Source organism: Zasmidium cellare, assembly GCF_010093935.1.
Source record: "Zasmidium cellare ATCC 36951 unplaced genomic scaffold M409scaffold_38, whole genome shotgun sequence".
NCBI lineage: Eukaryota > Fungi > Ascomycota > Dothideomycetes > Mycosphaerellales > Mycosphaerellaceae > Zasmidium > Zasmidium cellare.
Window position 1 is genome coordinate 189,795 of NW_022986982.1, and position 17,849 is coordinate 207,643.

At 54.1% G+C, this 17,849-nt stretch overlaps 6 protein-coding genes across 6 annotated transcripts; 3 read left to right on the forward strand and 3 right to left on the reverse strand.

Annotated features, from left to right (window-relative positions):
* Window positions 1-276: 276 nt before the first annotated feature.
* On the reverse strand, window positions 277-2,880 carry M409DRAFT_27658 (uncharacterized protein; the record flags this gene model as incomplete). Its single annotated transcript, XM_033808664.1, has 2 exons — window positions 277-891; window positions 2,143-2,880. The coding sequence occupies 2 exons, from the start codon at window positions 2,878-2,880 to the stop codon at window positions 277-279; spliced, it is 1,353 nt and encodes a 450-aa protein (XP_033662821.1).
* A 1,414-nt stretch (window positions 2,881-4,294) lies between these two features.
* M409DRAFT_27659 (uncharacterized protein) lies at window positions 4,295-6,856 on the reverse strand (the record flags this gene model as incomplete). Its single annotated transcript, XM_033808665.1, has 1 exon — window positions 4,295-6,856. The coding sequence occupies one exon, from the start codon at window positions 6,854-6,856 to the stop codon at window positions 4,295-4,297; it is 2,562 nt and encodes an 853-aa protein (XP_033662822.1).
* Window positions 6,857-7,509: 653 nt separating this feature from the next.
* Window positions 7,510-12,702, forward strand: M409DRAFT_69453 (uncharacterized protein; the record flags this gene model as incomplete). Its single annotated transcript, XM_033818301.1, has 1 exon — window positions 7,510-12,702. One exon carries the CDS (start codon window positions 7,510-7,512, stop codon window positions 12,700-12,702), a length of 5,193 nt encoding a protein of 1,730 aa, XP_033662823.1.
* Window positions 12,703-13,006: 304 nt separating this feature from the next.
* Window positions 13,007-13,957, forward strand: M409DRAFT_27661 (uncharacterized protein; the record flags this gene model as incomplete). Its single annotated transcript, XM_033808666.1, has 3 exons — window positions 13,007-13,054; window positions 13,121-13,463; window positions 13,518-13,957. The coding sequence occupies 3 exons, from the start codon at window positions 13,007-13,009 to the stop codon at window positions 13,955-13,957; spliced, it is 831 nt and encodes a 276-aa protein (XP_033662824.1).
* Window positions 13,958-14,657: 700 nt separating this feature from the next.
* Window positions 14,658-15,806, forward strand: M409DRAFT_58708 (uncharacterized protein; the record flags this gene model as incomplete). Its single annotated transcript, XM_033813982.1, has 3 exons — window positions 14,658-14,846; window positions 14,912-15,239; window positions 15,298-15,806. The coding sequence occupies 3 exons, from the start codon at window positions 14,658-14,660 to the stop codon at window positions 15,804-15,806; spliced, it is 1,026 nt and encodes a 341-aa protein (XP_033662825.1).
* A 561-nt stretch (window positions 15,807-16,367) lies between these two features.
* M409DRAFT_27663 (uncharacterized protein) lies at window positions 16,368-17,286 on the reverse strand (the record flags this gene model as incomplete). The annotated part of the gene is made up of 2 exons (XM_033808667.1): window positions 16,368-16,772; window positions 17,200-17,286. The coding sequence occupies 2 exons, from the start codon at window positions 17,284-17,286 to the stop codon at window positions 16,368-16,370; spliced, it is 492 nt and encodes a 163-aa protein (XP_033662826.1).
* Window positions 17,287-17,849: the final 563 nt, after the last annotated feature.

Below are 17,849 nucleotides of genomic sequence, written 5' to 3' on the forward strand. Positions count from 1 at the left end.
CGCCAGAAGAAACAGGGTCAGAGGAAGTTGCTCGAACCTCAACAGTCCCAGCATGAAACTGGCGAACATGGCGATTGAGCGAGTCTCCTCTCTTGAATCCCACAGTGCGGTACCTGCAAGTCTCGACAGAGCACTTGAACGGCCGATCCGTGGTGTGTCGTCGTCGGTGTCGACGAAGGTCCTTGGGAAATGAGAAAGCGCTATCGCATTCCGGGCAGATGTGTGGCTTTGGTCGAACTCGTCTTGGAGAGGGGTTTGTTGTTAGCTAATGGTTTGTTAGACAATGGTGTGGGTGAGAGGGACGTACTGAGTGGCGGATGTTTGTGGTGGACTGGATTGAAGAGGATCGTGGGATCTTTGGGCGTTGTCCGGGCCAAGCGTGGCGTGCGCATTCTTCGGAGAATATTGATGGACATTTCGAAAAGAATCCACCATGTCTCCAGTAGAAGAAGCTACATTGTCGAGACCGTTTGTGTCCCGGCTTGAGGAAGGAGTCGCCCGGTTGACTTGATCGAAAGGAGTCAAAAGATCAGCGATGTCTTGTTCGGTAAGATCGAAAAGGTCTTCGATTTGATGAAACTGTTGGTCGAAGACTTGTTCTCCATTGACTGCGGTACTGCTGTTATGAATTGAGTTGGCGACAGAGTCCGCGGAAGCGTCGTTGAATGGCCAATTCGTAGTTGCCCAGGAGGCGTTAACAGGGTTCCAGATGGCCACAGGAGCGAAGTTTTCATGCTGAAGAGGGGCCTGTTGATCCAGAGGGTTCGCGCTGAGTAGATCATCGTTGTCATTGTCGGTTGTGCTCAACAATCTCCCATCGTTCTGGAACCTTTGTAGCCATTGTTCGAACTCCTGCTCCACGTTCGGAAAGGCTTGTGTCATTATCTTATTCTTGAAAATATCAGCATGTACTTCCAACAAGCCAGAGAGGAATATGCTATACCAATGTATCGTATATAATTCATATTGGAACAGATTCGCAAGGTCCAAGAACAAGAGAGACAGAACGCAGCCTTTTGAACATCTCTCCAAACTGACATGCAGCGTCAGCGGCCGCGGCGGCCACCCAAGCAATCTTCATCCGTGCCTTGTGTTGTTTTTTGTGCCATTTGCATGTGTATATGATCCGAACTGGATCTCTGGGGGGCGGTATTGGACCGGGCAAGTTCACGTGCTGTGGCTTGGCGGCGAAGGCGCGCTGCGCTGCAGCCCTAAGACGTGCATTTCGTGTGTAAGGATGCAGATCCTTGTGCCGCCGGAGATCCTTGTGCCGCCCGAACCTCACCGGTTTGCCACGGATCATCGTAGAGCCTCAGACCCCTCCCCAAATGCGCAAAACGCTTCACCAATGCGCAAAACCTCCGCTTCTTCTCACCGGCGAATTTTCTGGCCCGCCAGACGCAGCCGCTTCGACGATCAAGACTGGCGGTGGGCATCGCCACAAGCCTGCACCTCAGACGATGACATTCTTGCAAAGTATCACTGTCGCAATAATGACTTCTAGCTTTGGCATCGTTGCCCACTCCGGATTAGGCCACTTCCCAGAAAACTTAGCAGCGTTCAGAAGAGGTTACTGATTCAACCCCGAACAGGAATCAGTCGCATCTTTATAAGCTCGATGGAGCTGTGCCGAGTATGTGAACGGGGCCATGCGGTTGAAAGTGGTGATTGTTGCTCATACGATCCATCAGATTTTCGTTGGTAACGGTTTTGTCCGCGGTGACCTGTCCGGAAGGCGCTTGTGATGTATAGATATCATGGCTCCAGTCTTCCAGTTCCATTAACAGCCTTGCGAGCTCTTTTCGTGGTGCTGGAGCAATATCTCTCCCCAGCCTCCATTTGGTGGCCCGTGCTCGAAAAAGGCCACGTGAAAAGTGGGTCGCCGCAACCAAAGTGGATCCGAGTGAATGAATCGACCACGCCCCGTCTCTCCGCAGCCATCATGAATGTTTGAGCACTCAAATCGTCTCAAGCAATGATCGCTCACCTCGAAGCGTACCATCAACGACAGTAATCGTTCACTCCTGCACCACTGATCCGAGTTCTTGCGCAGCATGACAAGCCCTCACATGCCGCCGGCGGGTATCCTCTCGCTTGAACCCAATGGTCGAGTAGAGACAGCCTTCCTCTTGACACATGAACGGCCGCTCCGAGGTATGAGTCGTGCGTCGATGGCGGCGAAGATCCTTGGGGAAGTAGAAGGACTTTGCGCAGGATGGACATGAGTGTAGCCTCTGGCGTCTGCGAGATGGTGTTCTTTGAGTGGTCAGTGGCAGCATAACAAAGGTGATAGGCGGCGTACGTGTGGTTTGTATCTTGGTTCTGATGTTGTGTTGATGGGGATTGAGTGTTGGGTTTGGCGAAATTCGAGCCAGAGCTAGGCAGTTCGGACCCAGGACGCTCTGTCTGAGTCTCCAGGTTGTCCTTCGTCTCTTCGTCTTCGACCAGTGTCGAGTAGATCAAGTGTTGTGGTGAGACTTTCGAGGTTGCTGTACCGGGAGACGAACATGGTTGGAGTGCTTCCGAATGGTGTTGACGCAATGGCACCTGCTCGTCAACGCCTTCTTCAGCGGAGGGCCGAGTCACATTTGGATCTGTCCACGGAGTCCCCGTATATCCATGTTCATCAAAGTCGAAGGAGAACGGAAAGTTCCAGTCAGCCGAGCCATCATCTACGATCCAATCACTTGATAAAAAGGTGGGCATAGGATTTTGTCCTTGATGTTGATCAGCACGGCCAAGGACTGCAAGGTTGGTGCCAAAGTTGTCTTCGAATAGAGCGGCATCATATATGAAGCCATTCGTCAACGTCGAGTCCAGATCAGAGGCCATCGGCAGCTTGTCGGATGTCGTACCATAGGTAGCGCTAGGCTCAGGCATAGCTCGAGGCTCTGTGGAAAACAAAACAGGTGAGTGTATCATGTGATCGTTCCCCGTGGATCTGCTAAACAAGCATGTTGACAAAACAGTAAGAGCGGACTTTGGTAAATGGGCTTCATCTTTTATGTTAGAATCGATTTGGCGGCCTCTTTGATCGAGAATTGGTAACTCTTAGACATCGTAGCGGCGGATTTCTAGGTATGCGAAGCAGGACGGACATGGAGCAATTCTCCCGTTAGCGTGATGTACATGTGTTGATGCGCGGTGAAGTGCAGCTTTTGCTGACAGCTCAGCCGCTGATTGGCGTGCCATTGCGATCAAGATGTCCGAGCCTGCGCCACACGTAGACATGGATCTGATAGGTCACCCGCAGCGGTCATCTGTTTGCCTGCAAGCCCGCGTCATGTCATCAGACTCGACGGCCGTTTGTAGCAGCCCGTTTGTAGCAGCCTGACCTATAGTGAATCAGGAATTTAACGCAACAGAAGCGCCAGCTAACGCGATTGGCCGGCCGCAGAATGTGCGTCTTGCAAACTATCAACGGCCACGGCAGGCCAGCAGCCAGAAGGAAGAGCCTTTCTCGCACACTCACTGACTGCTGACGCGGAATGCGGGATGCGCGACTAGGGACGTCCATCGCTCGGGCGTTGCTGCTGCTGGTGACTGACGGCCGGATGATACGAGACGACACTTCTGCCAGACTGCCCCATCGACTAGATCCGGAGGGCCTCATGCAGCTGTGCTTAGTGTCCCAGAGATGCTGCCCGTCTGCGGCCAGCCTGTCTCTCTGCCTCGACTCCCGATTAATGCAGCAGCCAATCTTCCCACACTCTCAAGGCGGAAGCTGAATCTTGCTGCATCCTTCGACCAACGCTGGTTGTCTGTCGCTTCCAGATCAAAGCCAAGACGCCCTCTGACCAGTTTCCAGTGACCTTCCTCCTGGCGAGCACGACGACATGACCGAGAGACTTGGTAACCTGCCAAGCCGAGCGACGGAGTGTGCATCGATCCCAGGGATCCAGGATCGAATCGATCTATCGGTTGAAACAAAACGGCCACGACTCCCAGTACCTGGCGACGGCGGGTCTCCCGGGCAGAAGCGTGACAGATGTGCCTGAACGACATGAGGCTCCGCGCTTTCGAGACGCGAAAGATAGGTTGTCGTCGTCCTTGAAATCTCTTCTGATCAGCTCAATCTCGAACATCAGAGACAGTATAAACCCCGTTACTCACCTCTGTACCAGTGCCCCGAAGTCGCAAGGTCGCAAGAAAAAGAAAAGGAAGGGGGCCTGAACAGAACGATTCCATCTTCGCGAGGTTATAACTATATGTATAACAACGTGCATAGACTGCCTTTCGAGAAACACCACGCAATGCTCAAGACGACAAAATACCCAAAAACTCCCTCAAAACACTACCGGACGTCCGAGCCTTCGACCTTGGGCTCCTCGTCTCTATACCTCTCCTCCTTCGCCCCACCCACATGCCCTCTCCGATCCTCATCCTCATCATCCTCCTCATCGCTATCCCCCACAAGGCCAAACGCCTCCCCCTCATCCTCGCTCCCCTCCGCAAACGCATCATACAACTCGCCAGCCCTCCTCGACCTCTTCTTCCCACCATTAGCAAGCGACGCGCTCTCATCGAAATCATCATGGTCGACCATCTCGAAGCCATAGTCGTCGCGGTTCATCCGTCGCTTCTTGCGGCGGTAGAGGATGATCCATGCGCAGAGCCCGACGAGGAAGAGGACGATCAGGGCTGAGGCTCCGTAAATCCAGATCTGCGTCTTCTTACTTACGCCGAAGGTCGGGAAGATGTGCGGGAGCCAGTGGGAGTCGTCGGCTGTTGAGGTCGGTGTTGGAGTCCCGTTCTGTTGATCCTCCTCATGACCGAGGTCTAGCGGTGAGGTTGGTGTGGCTTGGGCGGAGGTGGATGTTGGTTTGCCTGGGTGAAGTGGTCGAGTAATGTGGTCGGTCGGGTTTCCTTCAGGCTCGCCGGTCTCCGTTGGAGCAGCCACAGTAGTGGTATGCGCAGAGACGGTTTCCGTCGTGTATTGATCATGATCGTGGTCATCATCGTCGTGGTCGGTAGGCATGGGAAGAAGCTCCTGCTTGTCACCATCGATAGACTCTCCCCAAAGTTTCAGGTGCCAGTCCGTGAAAGTTCCACTGTGCTCATTGACCTTCGTGTCCTTCACGATGACAGTCCACTTCCCGATACCTGACTCTCCCCAATGAGCCACACTCATGAACGTCCAGTCAATGTATCCCGAGTTGGCATCGTCGTTCCTGCGGTGAGTCGCAATGTGGCTGACCATTCCCGTCGGACTCTTGAGCTCGACTGACAGGTCTCCACGTCGGGCGTGCTCCACGTTCATCGTGACGGTGACATGTTCCAGGCGTGCCAAGTTGGCGTCCTTGATCATCTTCTCCGTCACTTCAAAACTTGAAGCAAGTCCGGTTTCTCCTTGAGGGATGGGGTGGTTGACGTGCAACCAAGGGCTGTAGTACCAGGCCTGTGGCTTAACGTTCTTCCAGGTCTTGGCAGCTTCGACGAGCGCATAGGCGTCGGCTTTGCCATAACCAAACTGATGGCTGAAGTCCTTGCCCATAGCTTCGTTCTTTTGATAGTCACTCTCTTGGTCGATCTTGACTGCGGTGATGACCGTAAGCCATTGGATGTCTCGCCATGTCAACTTGGGGTTTGTCTCGAGCATGAGAGCGTAGATGCCTGCCACCAAAGGACCAGCTGCAGAGGTGCCGCCGTGGTTGACGTAACAAAGATCCTTGCCCACGTCCGTCGTGTGAATAGCATCGCCGGATCCGCTTGAGTAGGTGACGACCAATTGTGCAGAGCACTTCTCGCTGTAGTACGGATGCAATCCTTTCCTGTCAATTCCGCCCACAGAGACAGAGTAGATGCTGTTCGTGTAGCCGTCGAAATTGCAGTTATCATCATTTGCGGCTCCGTTTCCTATCGCAAAGACGAAGATACTGCCAAGGCCGTCACGACCTTTCTGTATGCCGTTCACCATGGCCCTTCGGATCAAAATCCCAGGTTGTTCCATGGCCCTGCCATCGTCAGGGGGTCCCCACGAGCATGAGTAAATCTGGTTCTTCTGCATCTTGTAATTCAATGCAATGGCTTCATCTGCGTCCGAGATGACCTTGGAAAGAATGCGACAACCCGAGACTTTTCCATCGTATGCAACACCAACTCCACAGACGTTGTTCCGGACAGCACTGATCTCTCCAGCGCATCGGGTGCCATGCTTATCGTCAGACAACCTAGGCTTGGGGTCATCGACCTGATCGTTGAAATCGTAGCTCCCCTCGGCAAAGTAGTTGTCCCTTAAGTCGTCGCTGTCCATGTCCAGTCCATCGTCCACAATACAGACGGTGCTGTTCTTGCCAGTGATTCCCTGCTGCCATACTCCCGTAACATTGATATCATGCCCGAGCTCTACCGTGTTATGCAAATGCCACTGCTCCTGAAAGATGGGATCCTGGATGCTGAGATTCTTGGCAATAGCCAGACCCTCCTGAACGGCCTCGGCATCAGCCTGTGCTGCCCCAAAGGCATTTCCCTGCCTGACTGCGAATGGAGAGGGCGCGCGGCGCTTTACTAGTGGAAAACGCTTGTGTAGCTCCTGCTTTTGTGATAATAGCACGTGATCCAAAATGTGCGGTTCGCCAGCGTCAGCTTCTCGTTTCCTTCGCCTTTGCTGTAGATCGCGCTTTGCGGTTTTTACATGGTCGTACTCGTGCCTTTTCTCGGCCGCGCGGAGGATGTAGTGGTCGTCCAATTCGCCGAGGGGGCCCTCCAGATGCATACCAAGCTGCCGTGAAACGAGCTCTGGATCAACACCTGATCGGATGTGGACGGCATAGTAGTCCTGCTCGTCGTAGTGGCGCTTGTGATGTGCTGCCTCTGCCGACAGCAGCAGCAGGGGCAGGAAGCTGGTCCACCTCATCGTCGGCAGCGGATTACGTTGTTGCGGGCAGAGGGGAAGGGCGGTTCGTTATGGTCGAGCATGCGCGGCGATGGCGGTTATGCGGAAATCATGGCTGGGCGGAGTGGTAGCGTTGCGGAGTATCGGTGGCTGCGGAGGCTGTATGTAGTGATGCGGTGGTGGAATAAAGAAAGGCGAAGGTGTCCTTTAGTGCCTCCATGCCGGGAGATCGTCCTGGGGTTAAACTCTAATCCCAAGCAGCCGAATGCCAAGACAAAGAATGCCTTAGCTATTGAACTCTCCTTGCAGTCTTCACGTGCGGTCAAGGGTCGAAAGTCCCGAGACCACGTCTGTCTCGGAAGAAGCTCGACAATGCTCTTTTTTTTGAACCAAATATTTACAAGAGAGTCATGCTGAATACATTGATTTGATTTAATCGTCCATTTGGCTACGTCGATCCCGGCTCCATCAATTCAAGATTCGGCCCCTCTCGCCTCGTGGTTGGCTTGCCATGGGGTGATGATGGTGGAGATAGCTGCCAGCCATCTCGTCGGAATCTTGATATTTCTCCCCCCAGCCACTCTTCTCCCCAAATAATATCCGTGAATTGTTGCGTTTTAGCGATGCTTTCATGGTTGTAATGTCTCACTGCTACCCTTTAATTACTTCCCGCCATGTCCAACGACCGACGGCAGAGCGGTCTCTGGCACCGCAACCCAGAAAGCGGCTTCTACGAACAAGTCCCCATCCCTCAGGCTCAGATCCAACCCTGTCCGTACCAGTACTACCAACCCCCGGCCCAGAACGCCTACGACACCTCCCGCCGCTCCTACTCTGATCGCGCCGCCAACGAGCCCCTCGCCCCAACCTCGACCGACATCGATCGATCGACCTCCAAAAGAAACCAAGATGCGAAGCTCGCCGCCGCGAGAGACGTGGCACAGAAAATCACCGATCCCGTGAGAGATATGTTGAACACCCATCCAGAGACTACGTCCGAACAGCTCGCACAGACACAGCATGTCAACAGCACCAAGCTGCCGGGCTCGTCGCAGCAGCCGCCACTGAGGCTTGACCCCGACTACGCCCCTGACAATGTACGCGCACAAGCCTGGAGCCCGGATCCCATGTCTCCCAGAACGAGGACAGTACAGCCGCAGCAGAAAGCGAGGCAGACGAGCAATGCGTCCAACAGGTCAGAGACGTTACGAAGAGGGTCGGTCCCAGAAAGGAGCCCACTGCAGAATCTTGAATCCTGGAGCCAGGAAGAAAAGCGCGCAAGAGTTGAGTTGGCTGAGCACAAGGCTCGTCAGAGAAGCATTGCAAGCGGTAGAGGAGAGGGCGAGTTGCTCAGACAAGGCACACTGAGAAATGAAAAAGCTAGGGTAGTCAGCGACGGCGCACAGAGAAGGCCCAGTCAGCGCGATGGGAAGGACGAGAGACCCAGGCAGGTTTCTGAGCCACTGTCTCCAGCACAACGATTTCACGACGCGAGCCAAGCGCTGAGGGAGGACAGCGCTCAAGATCAGTACTCTCCACGCCAGACGCAGCCGCGACCCGTAAGCGACCAGCTGGAACAAAGTGAACGCGCGGTGGGAGCTGCAAAAGATGGCCGGGTAGACGGGGTCTCACGAAATGGAAGTTCCGCAAGTGCTGCTCGTGGCCCAACAGACCTTAGCAGGAACGAGAGCGCCAAATACCGTCATCGTGCAAGAGATGCTGGATTCGCAGGAGCTGCAGCCGCGGCGTCGGGAGGTCCAATGTCTCCCTACGATGGCGCAGCTGAGCGAGGCAAGGCGGCGTATGAGCGACGAAAGGCTTCGATGCAAAGCTCGGCGGCAGATTCGCCGGTGAGCCCAATCTCACGCGACAGTGACCGAAATGGCCTTGGTGTCGGCAGGAACGACAGCAAGAAAGTGCAGAAGCGCTCACCTCTGTCCGACGAATATGGGACGCGCAATCAGCTCCAGTCAGACCGCATGGGCGGCGTGGCTGGCAGTAGAAGAGACCGAGACACCGCCAACGTCTACCAGCAACCTGATCCTGTCCCGCGACAGCAAGTCCAAAATGCACCCAGCAATCCAGTAAAATACGCAGTGCCTCCGCAGACTGCCGCTGGCCAGCAGGCGAGGGAGAAAGTGAGCTTTACTGACGATGTAGCACCTGCACAGACCGCGAACAAAGACAAACATCATCACTTCAGCGATATGTTTCATCGACATGGGCAGGAGAACCGCAGATACCAACCAACGAGCAAACCACTCGAAGACTGGCGGAAGGCCAAGGCCGCGAGACTCACTCTTGAAGATCTTGACATGGAACAAGCTGCAGCAGCTGCTTCAAGAAACAACAACCAACAAGACGGCGCTTGGTGGGAGAAGCCACGGCGCGCAAGCTCAACGGGCTCAAGACAAGCTCCGCCCAATCTCCCTCAATTCGATGGCCCGTACGAGGAGAAGGCAATGGCCTTTCAGCCTCCACTGTTTTTGAAGTGTGGGCCACTGCTTCGCTATACTGGCATACGTAAGGAGACAGTTCAGCCAACCCAGGATAGGCGTACGAGCGCGATGCAAGAGCGACAAGTCTGGAGAGGCAGTGTGATGATTGTCACAGAAGATGATTCATCAGACTTGTCCGCCTCGCCTGTGTTGCGACTCTTTGCGCAGCCTATGGATCTGCATGAAGTCGCACCTCCACGTACCTATCAAGAGGGGCAGGAGTTGCCTCCTGAGGTTGAAGACCCTGTGGCAGGGCAGGTCAAACTCTCACGGACCGGTCGAGCTTTGTATGTGCGGCCTGTGCATGATATTGACGGTGATGTCGATCTCAGTCGTCAAGAGAATAATAACGGCCTCTTCTCAGCAACTCGAACGCCAGTTCTGGGTCCGCAGTCTTCGATTGGACCCGATGGCCGTCACAGTCAGCACATCACATTCCAAGACAAATCTCGCATCAAGAAGCGCGATGGAGAGCGGATGGGGCGGTATCGCGATGTAAAGGCTGTTCGTCTTCACACCGAGCAAGGCTTCACATTCTGGCGCTTCAACCTCGAGATCGAGCTCGCCTCGAGACAGCACCGTGTAGCTTACCGTATCAACAAAGGTCCTGCGATTGGATTCTGGGTACCAGCACGAGGAGAGACGATGAACATCATGTTCCATTCGTGCAATGGCTTCTCGCTGTCAGTTGACCCCAAGACCTTCTCAGGCCCAGATCCACTTTGGCGCGACGTCCTTAACCGCCATCAATACCATCCATTCCACGTCATGATAGGTGGCGGCGATCAAGTCTACAACGATGCTGCTATGAGGGACACCGAGCTTTTCCGCGAGTGGCTGCAGACTAAGAACCCAGACCACAAGCACGGCGCCGACTTCTCACCCGAGATGCAAGAAGAGCTCGAACAGTTCTATCTGGATCGTTACGCAATGTGGTTCTCCCAGGGCTTATTCAGCATGGCCAACTCCCAAATCCCAATGGTAAACATCTGGGATGACCACGACATCATCGACGGCTATGGCAGCTACCCACATCACTTTATGAGCACCAACGTGTTCACTGGTCTTGGCGCTGTTGCATTCAAGTACTACATGCTCTTTCAGCACCAGAGTTTGGCAGCTGAGACCGAACGCGACGAGCCCAGTTGGTTGCTTGGCAAGAGCCCTGGCCCGTACATCAACGAGCTCAGCAGAAACATTTTCATGTCTCTCGGAGAGAAGGTCAAATTCTTGGGTCTGGACTGTCGAACAGAGCGTATGCGAGATGAGATCTTTTCTCAGTCTACGTACGATACGATCTTTGACCGCTGTCGAAGAGAGATCATTGAAGGCGAGACCAAACATTTGATTGTGCTGCTTGGCGTACCGATTGCATATCCTCGACTGAACTTCCTGGAAAACATCTTGACTTCTAGGATGATGGACCCTATCAAGGCTATTGGACGCACTGGAATGCTCGGTGGCTTTGTAAACAAGTTCGACGGCGGCGTGGAGATTCTGGACGACCTGGACGACCACTGGACCGCAAAACACCACAAAGCCGAGCGCAACTGGTTCATCCAAGAACTTCAGGAGCTGGCGGCTGAGAAGAGCGTGCGAATTACGATCCTTGGAGGTGATGTCCATCTTGGCGCCATTGGGCAATTCTACACCTCGAAGAAGTTGGGAGTCTCCAAAGACAAGGATCATCGATACATGCCCAATGTCATCTCATCGGCGATTGTTAACACCCCTCCGCCGACGATGATGGCGGACGTGCTAAATCGTAGGAACAAAGTGCATCACTTGGATGCGGAGACTGACGAAGACATGATACCCATGTTCAGTCATGATGTTGATGGCACGCGAAGGAACAACAGCCATCTCTTGCCGCGGCGCAATTTCTGTGTCATCAGAGAATATGTCCCAGGATCCACGCCACCAGGCACGCCAGTTCAAGAGAAGCTACAGCCCAGCACACCAGCCTCGGCGACTTTTGGCGCCGATAGGGATGATGAGAACGCTGCAAGAGACAAACGATTCCCACCTGGAAGCATGAAGCGGACTATGAGCCTGACTCGTGGGCCAGTGAATCTAGTTCGTCGACTTTCGGGGTCGTCTAAGAGTCGCAACCCGCCTGTGTCACTCGCACCAGAGCATGTCAGGCCATACAACGCACAAGAACAAGGACCGCCGCCGATGAAGAGAGCTAACAGTCTCAATGAGCAAGGGTCGAATAGCTACTTTCCAACAGGTGAAATGGGTGAGCGACCAGTCAATACATTCCATCGCCGGCCGACGAATCTTTCCATCAAGGAGGCGAGAAAGGCCGCAGCCAAGGTCAACGCGGAGAATGGGCTGGACGGGCGAGAGCCTGGACACATCGACCTTGAAGGTGGCTTGGACATTTCTCTATGCATGGAAGTCAATCAGCACGATCCGGTGGGAAAGACGGTGCCGTATCGATTGTTGGTACCCGCGCTCTGGTACGAGGGCACTGGCGACGTGAACACCGCTCGGTTCAAGAGTCACAGAGCAAGCTTGATGGATCGCTTATTGCGGAATCGCAAGCGCGAAGCTCCTGCTGAAGATCGATCGTGGACTGAAAGCGAGGGTAGCAGAAGCAGATCGCCGAGTTTTGAGGGACGACCGTCGGTTGATAGGTTCGACTCGACGACGGAACGTAACACGGCTGCGAATGCGATGGGCTTGACCAGCACTGGGCGTGGTGCCGTCAGTCAACAGAGTGGACCCTATGGTTCGCGTGTCAATGGCACTCCCACGGGCATGAAGAATGCGACGCCGCGCCAGATCCCATCGAACGGCTACAACGGCAATGGGCCATCGCACACGTCGTCTGCCTACAGCAAAGGCTACAACCTGTCCTCGCCGCCCATCGGCATCCATCAACAGCAGCAACAGCACCAATACCCAGGAGGTGGGCAAGCCCAGCACCAGTATCACTCCCAAACCCAGCAACCACAACCCCGAACCGCAACGCAACCTCCCTCAGCAAACAACAACCCCTACCCCCAATCCGGCTACCGCCGCGTCAGCGCCCCAGCACCCTCCAACACCAAAGCCCCTCCTCCAGCCCGCCAAGGCTACGACGGCGCAGACTACGACAGCGAAGGCAGCCTGACGCCCAGCGAAGACTTCACGGACTACGATGAAGACGAGGCGGAACCGCGAGGCAACAAACCTCCTGCGCCGGTGCGGAGGGGTAGTAAAGCGGAGAGGTTCTTTGGGATTGGAGATGGTGGTGGGAGGCACTCGATGGATGGTGGGAGGAGGTCGATGGATCAGGGACGGCCGGTGTTTGGTGGGGGGTTGTTGAAGAGGAGTAATACTGCGGGTGGGGAGAGGAGTAAGTGGAAGATTTGGAAATGAGGGACGGGAAGGAAGGGGGGTTGGAGAGGAGAGGCGGAGGGGGCAATTGTATGTGAGTAATGTTTCCTCTAACGGATGGTATGAATTATGAGTATGATTTGACGATGGACTTGCGTGCCACACAGCCTTTTTCATTGCCTAGTCGTGAATGGTCGCAGCTTCACTAGGTAAAGATCACATGCGAATCCGGGATGGCCCGCGGAAAGTTTACTTTCTTGGTCTTCACTTGCAGATGACTTCAACACAACTCCACCAAACACAACAACACTCCAGAAACCGCAATTCAAGCTACACGAAGGCAAACATGAAGCCGTTTCCCTTCTTCCGCCTTTCGCAAGAGGTGCGTGATCAGGTACGCGATAATCTTCGAGGATGACGCTACAATGAATGATGTGCCGACGACTGACTTCACACTTAGATCTACAATGAGCTCGAGATCAAGTCCGTCTGGGTCAGCGTCATAGTCCCACCCCGCGCCTCAGACATAAAGTCGGGCGACAAGACGAGCGTGGCTATCAAATTCATGGTCAAAGTCTCACCGATGCCAGTCACGAACTTTGCACTCGTGTCTCGGACGTTCAAGTACGAGTACGAGACGGAGTTGCGGCGGCACCTGCGTCTTAATATGGGATCCGTATCGAAGCGCCCCTTCTGGCCGGAGTCTCTGACGGAGTACGATTCCAGGGTTCGTCGCTTGCTGCGCGGGGTTCTGGAGGCGGAGGCGAGGATTTGGCATCTGGGAGGGGCAAGCCACGACGCTGGTATGTACTTTGCGAGATGGAAGGTATCTGGTACGATTGCTGACCCGGCCACAGAGGCATACTGCCGCGTCCGTGAGCTCCTTCTGCCCCTCCTGCCGAACGTGAAATCTTTCACGCAAGACCTCCTCTTCCAACTCCCCGCCACCGCCTTCGACCCCGACGATAAGCCCGTCGGACTCCTCGACACAACCTTCTTAGACCAGCGCCTCCCTCTCCCCGACCAGGCGCGCAAGATCCCCCTCAAAACTCGCGTCTACCTCACCTCCGCCCTCGTCAGCATCAACCCAAACTACCGCCCCACCGCAGACGACATCCGCGAGTTCTCAATACTCGAATTCGAGAATCCCGAGGCCATCAGGTCTTGCATCAAAATTTTCCCACGAACAACATTATTTTTCGAGCTGCGCCGGCGGAGGAGGATGGTGGAATGGTTTGGGGATTGGATTTGGTGTCTGAGGAGGGTGCGAAGGTGTATGATTGGCGAGTACCCATGAGGGTGCAGCAGACGCGTTTTGAGAAGGCGGCGAGGGAGGGGTGATTGGGGTTTTGGTGATGGCAGGGGAGGCAATGTGAGAGGGAGGTGGAGTGGGCATGCCATTCGAGAATTGTGGATAAGGACATTTCCGCACGGGAGAGATCAGGACCAAGACGGTGGTTTAGGTACGATGCTATGATATTTTCCGTCACAGCACACTCCCCCTGGGCTATCACATGTGAAAGTGAAAGCGACGACCCCGGCGCGGAAGCGGCCGAGCTAGCGAAGCGCTGTGCCTTCCTGCCTTCCGAGAACTTCGAACATCTTGACTCCAGTTCGAGCTACGCACAACTTCCCACGACAGGATCAAACGGCGAGCACCAAACGCTGTCGCTGATCACGCCATGACGGCTTCCATTCCAGAGGGCGATGTCTTGGGGCTTTTCGACAGCTCCGAGTACGGGTTCTAGCCTTTAGTGCAATGATCGAGGAAGCAGAATCTGGATGTGGAAGAGAGCACCGGATAGGGTGGTATGACGAAGTGCAAGACACTTGAGAGGTGATGGAAGATGAGCACGAAGCGGTAATGTGAACGAAAGACACTGGGCTTCCGCGCTGATCATTTCCCCAGAACATGCTCCCAGACGTAGACTCTAATCGGGTCTCTATATTAAAACTCTCTCAGAAAGGACGCCGTAGATATCCACCCTGCTGCATACATGTATGGAAGCGCGCATCCCTGCGCAGGGCGACCGGCTAGCGCCGTTTTGCTGCACCTCCTTGCCTTCAACAGCGCACGACACGACACCTCTTCGCGTCCAACACTTTCAAGACACCTTCGACGTCTGAAAGACACCATGGCGAAAGCCTTCCCATTCTTCCGCCTGTCGCGGGAATTGCGCGACGAAGTAAGAGTTCATTTTGCCAGACAGCACTGCCGGGATGCGTCACTAACCTCACATTTTGCCTTCAGATATACAAGGAGGTCGGGGGAGACACTATCGAGTTCAACCTCATTCCTGCGCCAAAGGACAGAGATTCCACCGCTGAGGATGAAAACCCGACCATGGCCGTCAAAGTCGTCGGCGCGCCGACCCTGGCCCCTCTTCTCGTGTCTCGTGACTTCAAACACGAGTACGAGATGGAGGTGCGGCGCGAGATGGGTCTTGTGGCTATAGGACCGCTGGAGAGCGAGGTACAGACGCTGGCTTTGTATGAGGACGGCAAGGCCGATCGCTGCTTGCGATGGTGTTGTGCCTTGCTGATTCAGATGTGGAAACCCACGGACTCGCCCACTGTTGGTAAGTGGGCATCTTTGCGAGACGCGTTAACAAGCCCCAAAATGCCAATACTCTCCAGAGCGATACGATGCCGTGCTCGACCTGCTACTACCATACACGGACAATCTCCAGATGGTGACATACGCCCTGCTCGACAGACTGCCTACGGACGGCTCAGAGCAAGTCATGCCAGAAACCGTGCTGGATGCGTCCGCCTTCGACGAGCGCCTAATAAAACCAAAAAACCAAATCAAGGACATCCGTCTCACCAGCTGTCACTACTTCGAGGGCCACAAGCTCTCGCTCCCCCAGTCTATGCGACCGTTGCGCGATGTTATCTCAAAATATCCCCTGTTGTTCCGCTGGGCGAACCAGATCGGATGGCCCCGTGTCAGAGGTGTGATACAAGCTTCTGACTGCAACGTCATGGCTTACGAGGCTGTGGCTGTGAGGGACGAATGTGGCGGGTTTGTCGGGCTTGATTATTTGATCGCACCTTGTGCTGGATTCAATCATGAAGGCGTGATGAGAGGGGTTGAGGGGGTGCTGGAAGAGCGTCGTGACAGGGGTGCTGGTAGAGCGTCGTGACGGGGGTTGAAAAAGGGGACAAATGCAAGGAAGTATGAGTTAGCGGATAAGGTGTGGGAAGGGTACCAAGAGATGGACGCGAGCATTGGTAGGCTGGAATGGAGAATGTGATCAAAGTATTAGGCAGGATACCGAAGATGTTGTCAATTGACTTGAGCTGAGTTCACTCGAACTTCTCTCCTGAAACGTAGCAAGAGAACTTGATTCCCATACACATACGCACGCCCATACGAAACGCCCTCGAAAGCGCAACGATAGGTGACACCAAAAGGCACAATTTGCGAGCACAACTCCACGATGAAATTGAAAGCCCCTCGTGCCTTCCTAATCACATGCGAATTTGCTGACCCCTGCATGGGAGCAGCCGGCCCGCTAAGGAAGCTCCGCGGCTCCTTCACGATTTCTTGATCCACTGCGCTCGACACAAACACGTCTGCACCTTCAACAGCACAAGGTAGAATGGCGAAACCGTTCCCGTTTACCTGCCTCCTACGCGAGCTCCGCGACCGTGTCAGTGCACTAATGCATCCAAGAGAAATGAGGCTTCTACTAATGTGCTTTCTACAGATCTATGCAGAAGTCGGAGGGAGAGACGGGCATCACAATTTCAAGATGCCGTTTGACAGACCGAGCCACGAAAGCTGGTCGGATGGGAGCCTTGGGCCGATCCCTATGATCGCAGAAGTGGTCGTCAACTGCAAGCCAATCTAGCACATGCTTCTCGTTTCCCGCGACTTCAAGCACGAATATGAGATGGAAGTCCGCCGTCATTCGACACTTCAGATTCGTACTCTCAGGGAGGATGGTGAGTCGTTCCTCCTTGAAGGCCAAGACGAAGAAGTCTCTCCAGACCATTACAGCTTCCGCTCCATTCGAAAGCTCGAGCTCAGACTCTGGGTCATTCCCAGTGAGCCAGACGAGGCTACTGGTGCGCATTAACAGACTTGAAAGACTCCAAACTTGGAACTGACAGGCAGTAGATTAGCATGAGAACGTTGTCCGCGCTTTTCTACCCTCCATGCTCAGCTTGAACAGAACCGCCTACATGTTCCTCTTTTATATACTCGACAACATACATACCGCCGACGTTACAACTCCAGCCCTGCCGAAAACCGTCTACGCAATTCTCAATAGAGACGGGTCGCTCTAGTCGGATAAAAGCATCACAGTCCTAATTACGAATCACGTCTATTTTAAGTCGCCCTTGTTTAGCGTGCGTCAACTTTTCCAGCCTACCGCGACTAAGCTCGAGCGAAACGCGCTCTTCTACGAAGAGTCGACTTACGAGAATATTAAGTATCTAATTAAGAATTATGAACTTAACCACATCACCTATCGAGCAACTTAGTCGGCGGATGACGGCCAGTTCTAGGGGTTAGAGCTAGTCGTTTACGGGCATATTGCCGACGTCGACTTCGACCGGTTCGTAGAGGATACAGAGGTATACTTTGAGGAGCATAGTCCAGAGGAGACAGACCATGGTCGTGGAAGCAGCTACGATTCTTACGATGAGGGCACTCGAGTCTACGTAGGCAAGCAGAGAATTTGTCCAATTGAGCATTTGGAAATGAGGAAGTGGCTCCAGGTAACGATCGTACAGTGACCGTGACCGAGCATTCGCGATCCGAAACACCTGCAGCAGCTAGACCCAGAGCTGGTGAGTTCGCGATTGTCAGATGAATGCATAAATAGCACCCTCCTGGCTGTGTCATAAGGGACGTTCCTTGTGGCCAATGTTGTCGCTCGTAGGTCATAGCGTGTTTTCTATCAAATAGGGCTTATTGATCAAAAGCGGCTTATGATAAGTGCAGCCGCGCAAGCACACTCGGGTTGTCGCGAAAAAAAACTATCACACAAGATAGCATCGGACCGCGCCGCTCCAGGATGTATAATTTCAGACAGGCCGATGTATGCTACATTGCATTGACCTTGCGTCTCCTGCGAGGTCTCCCACGAGACTGAATCTACGAAAATGATGGTTCAAACTTATCTCAACTCCGGCCTTCTGCAAAATGGATTGGCCAGCCTCACATCTCCTGCTGT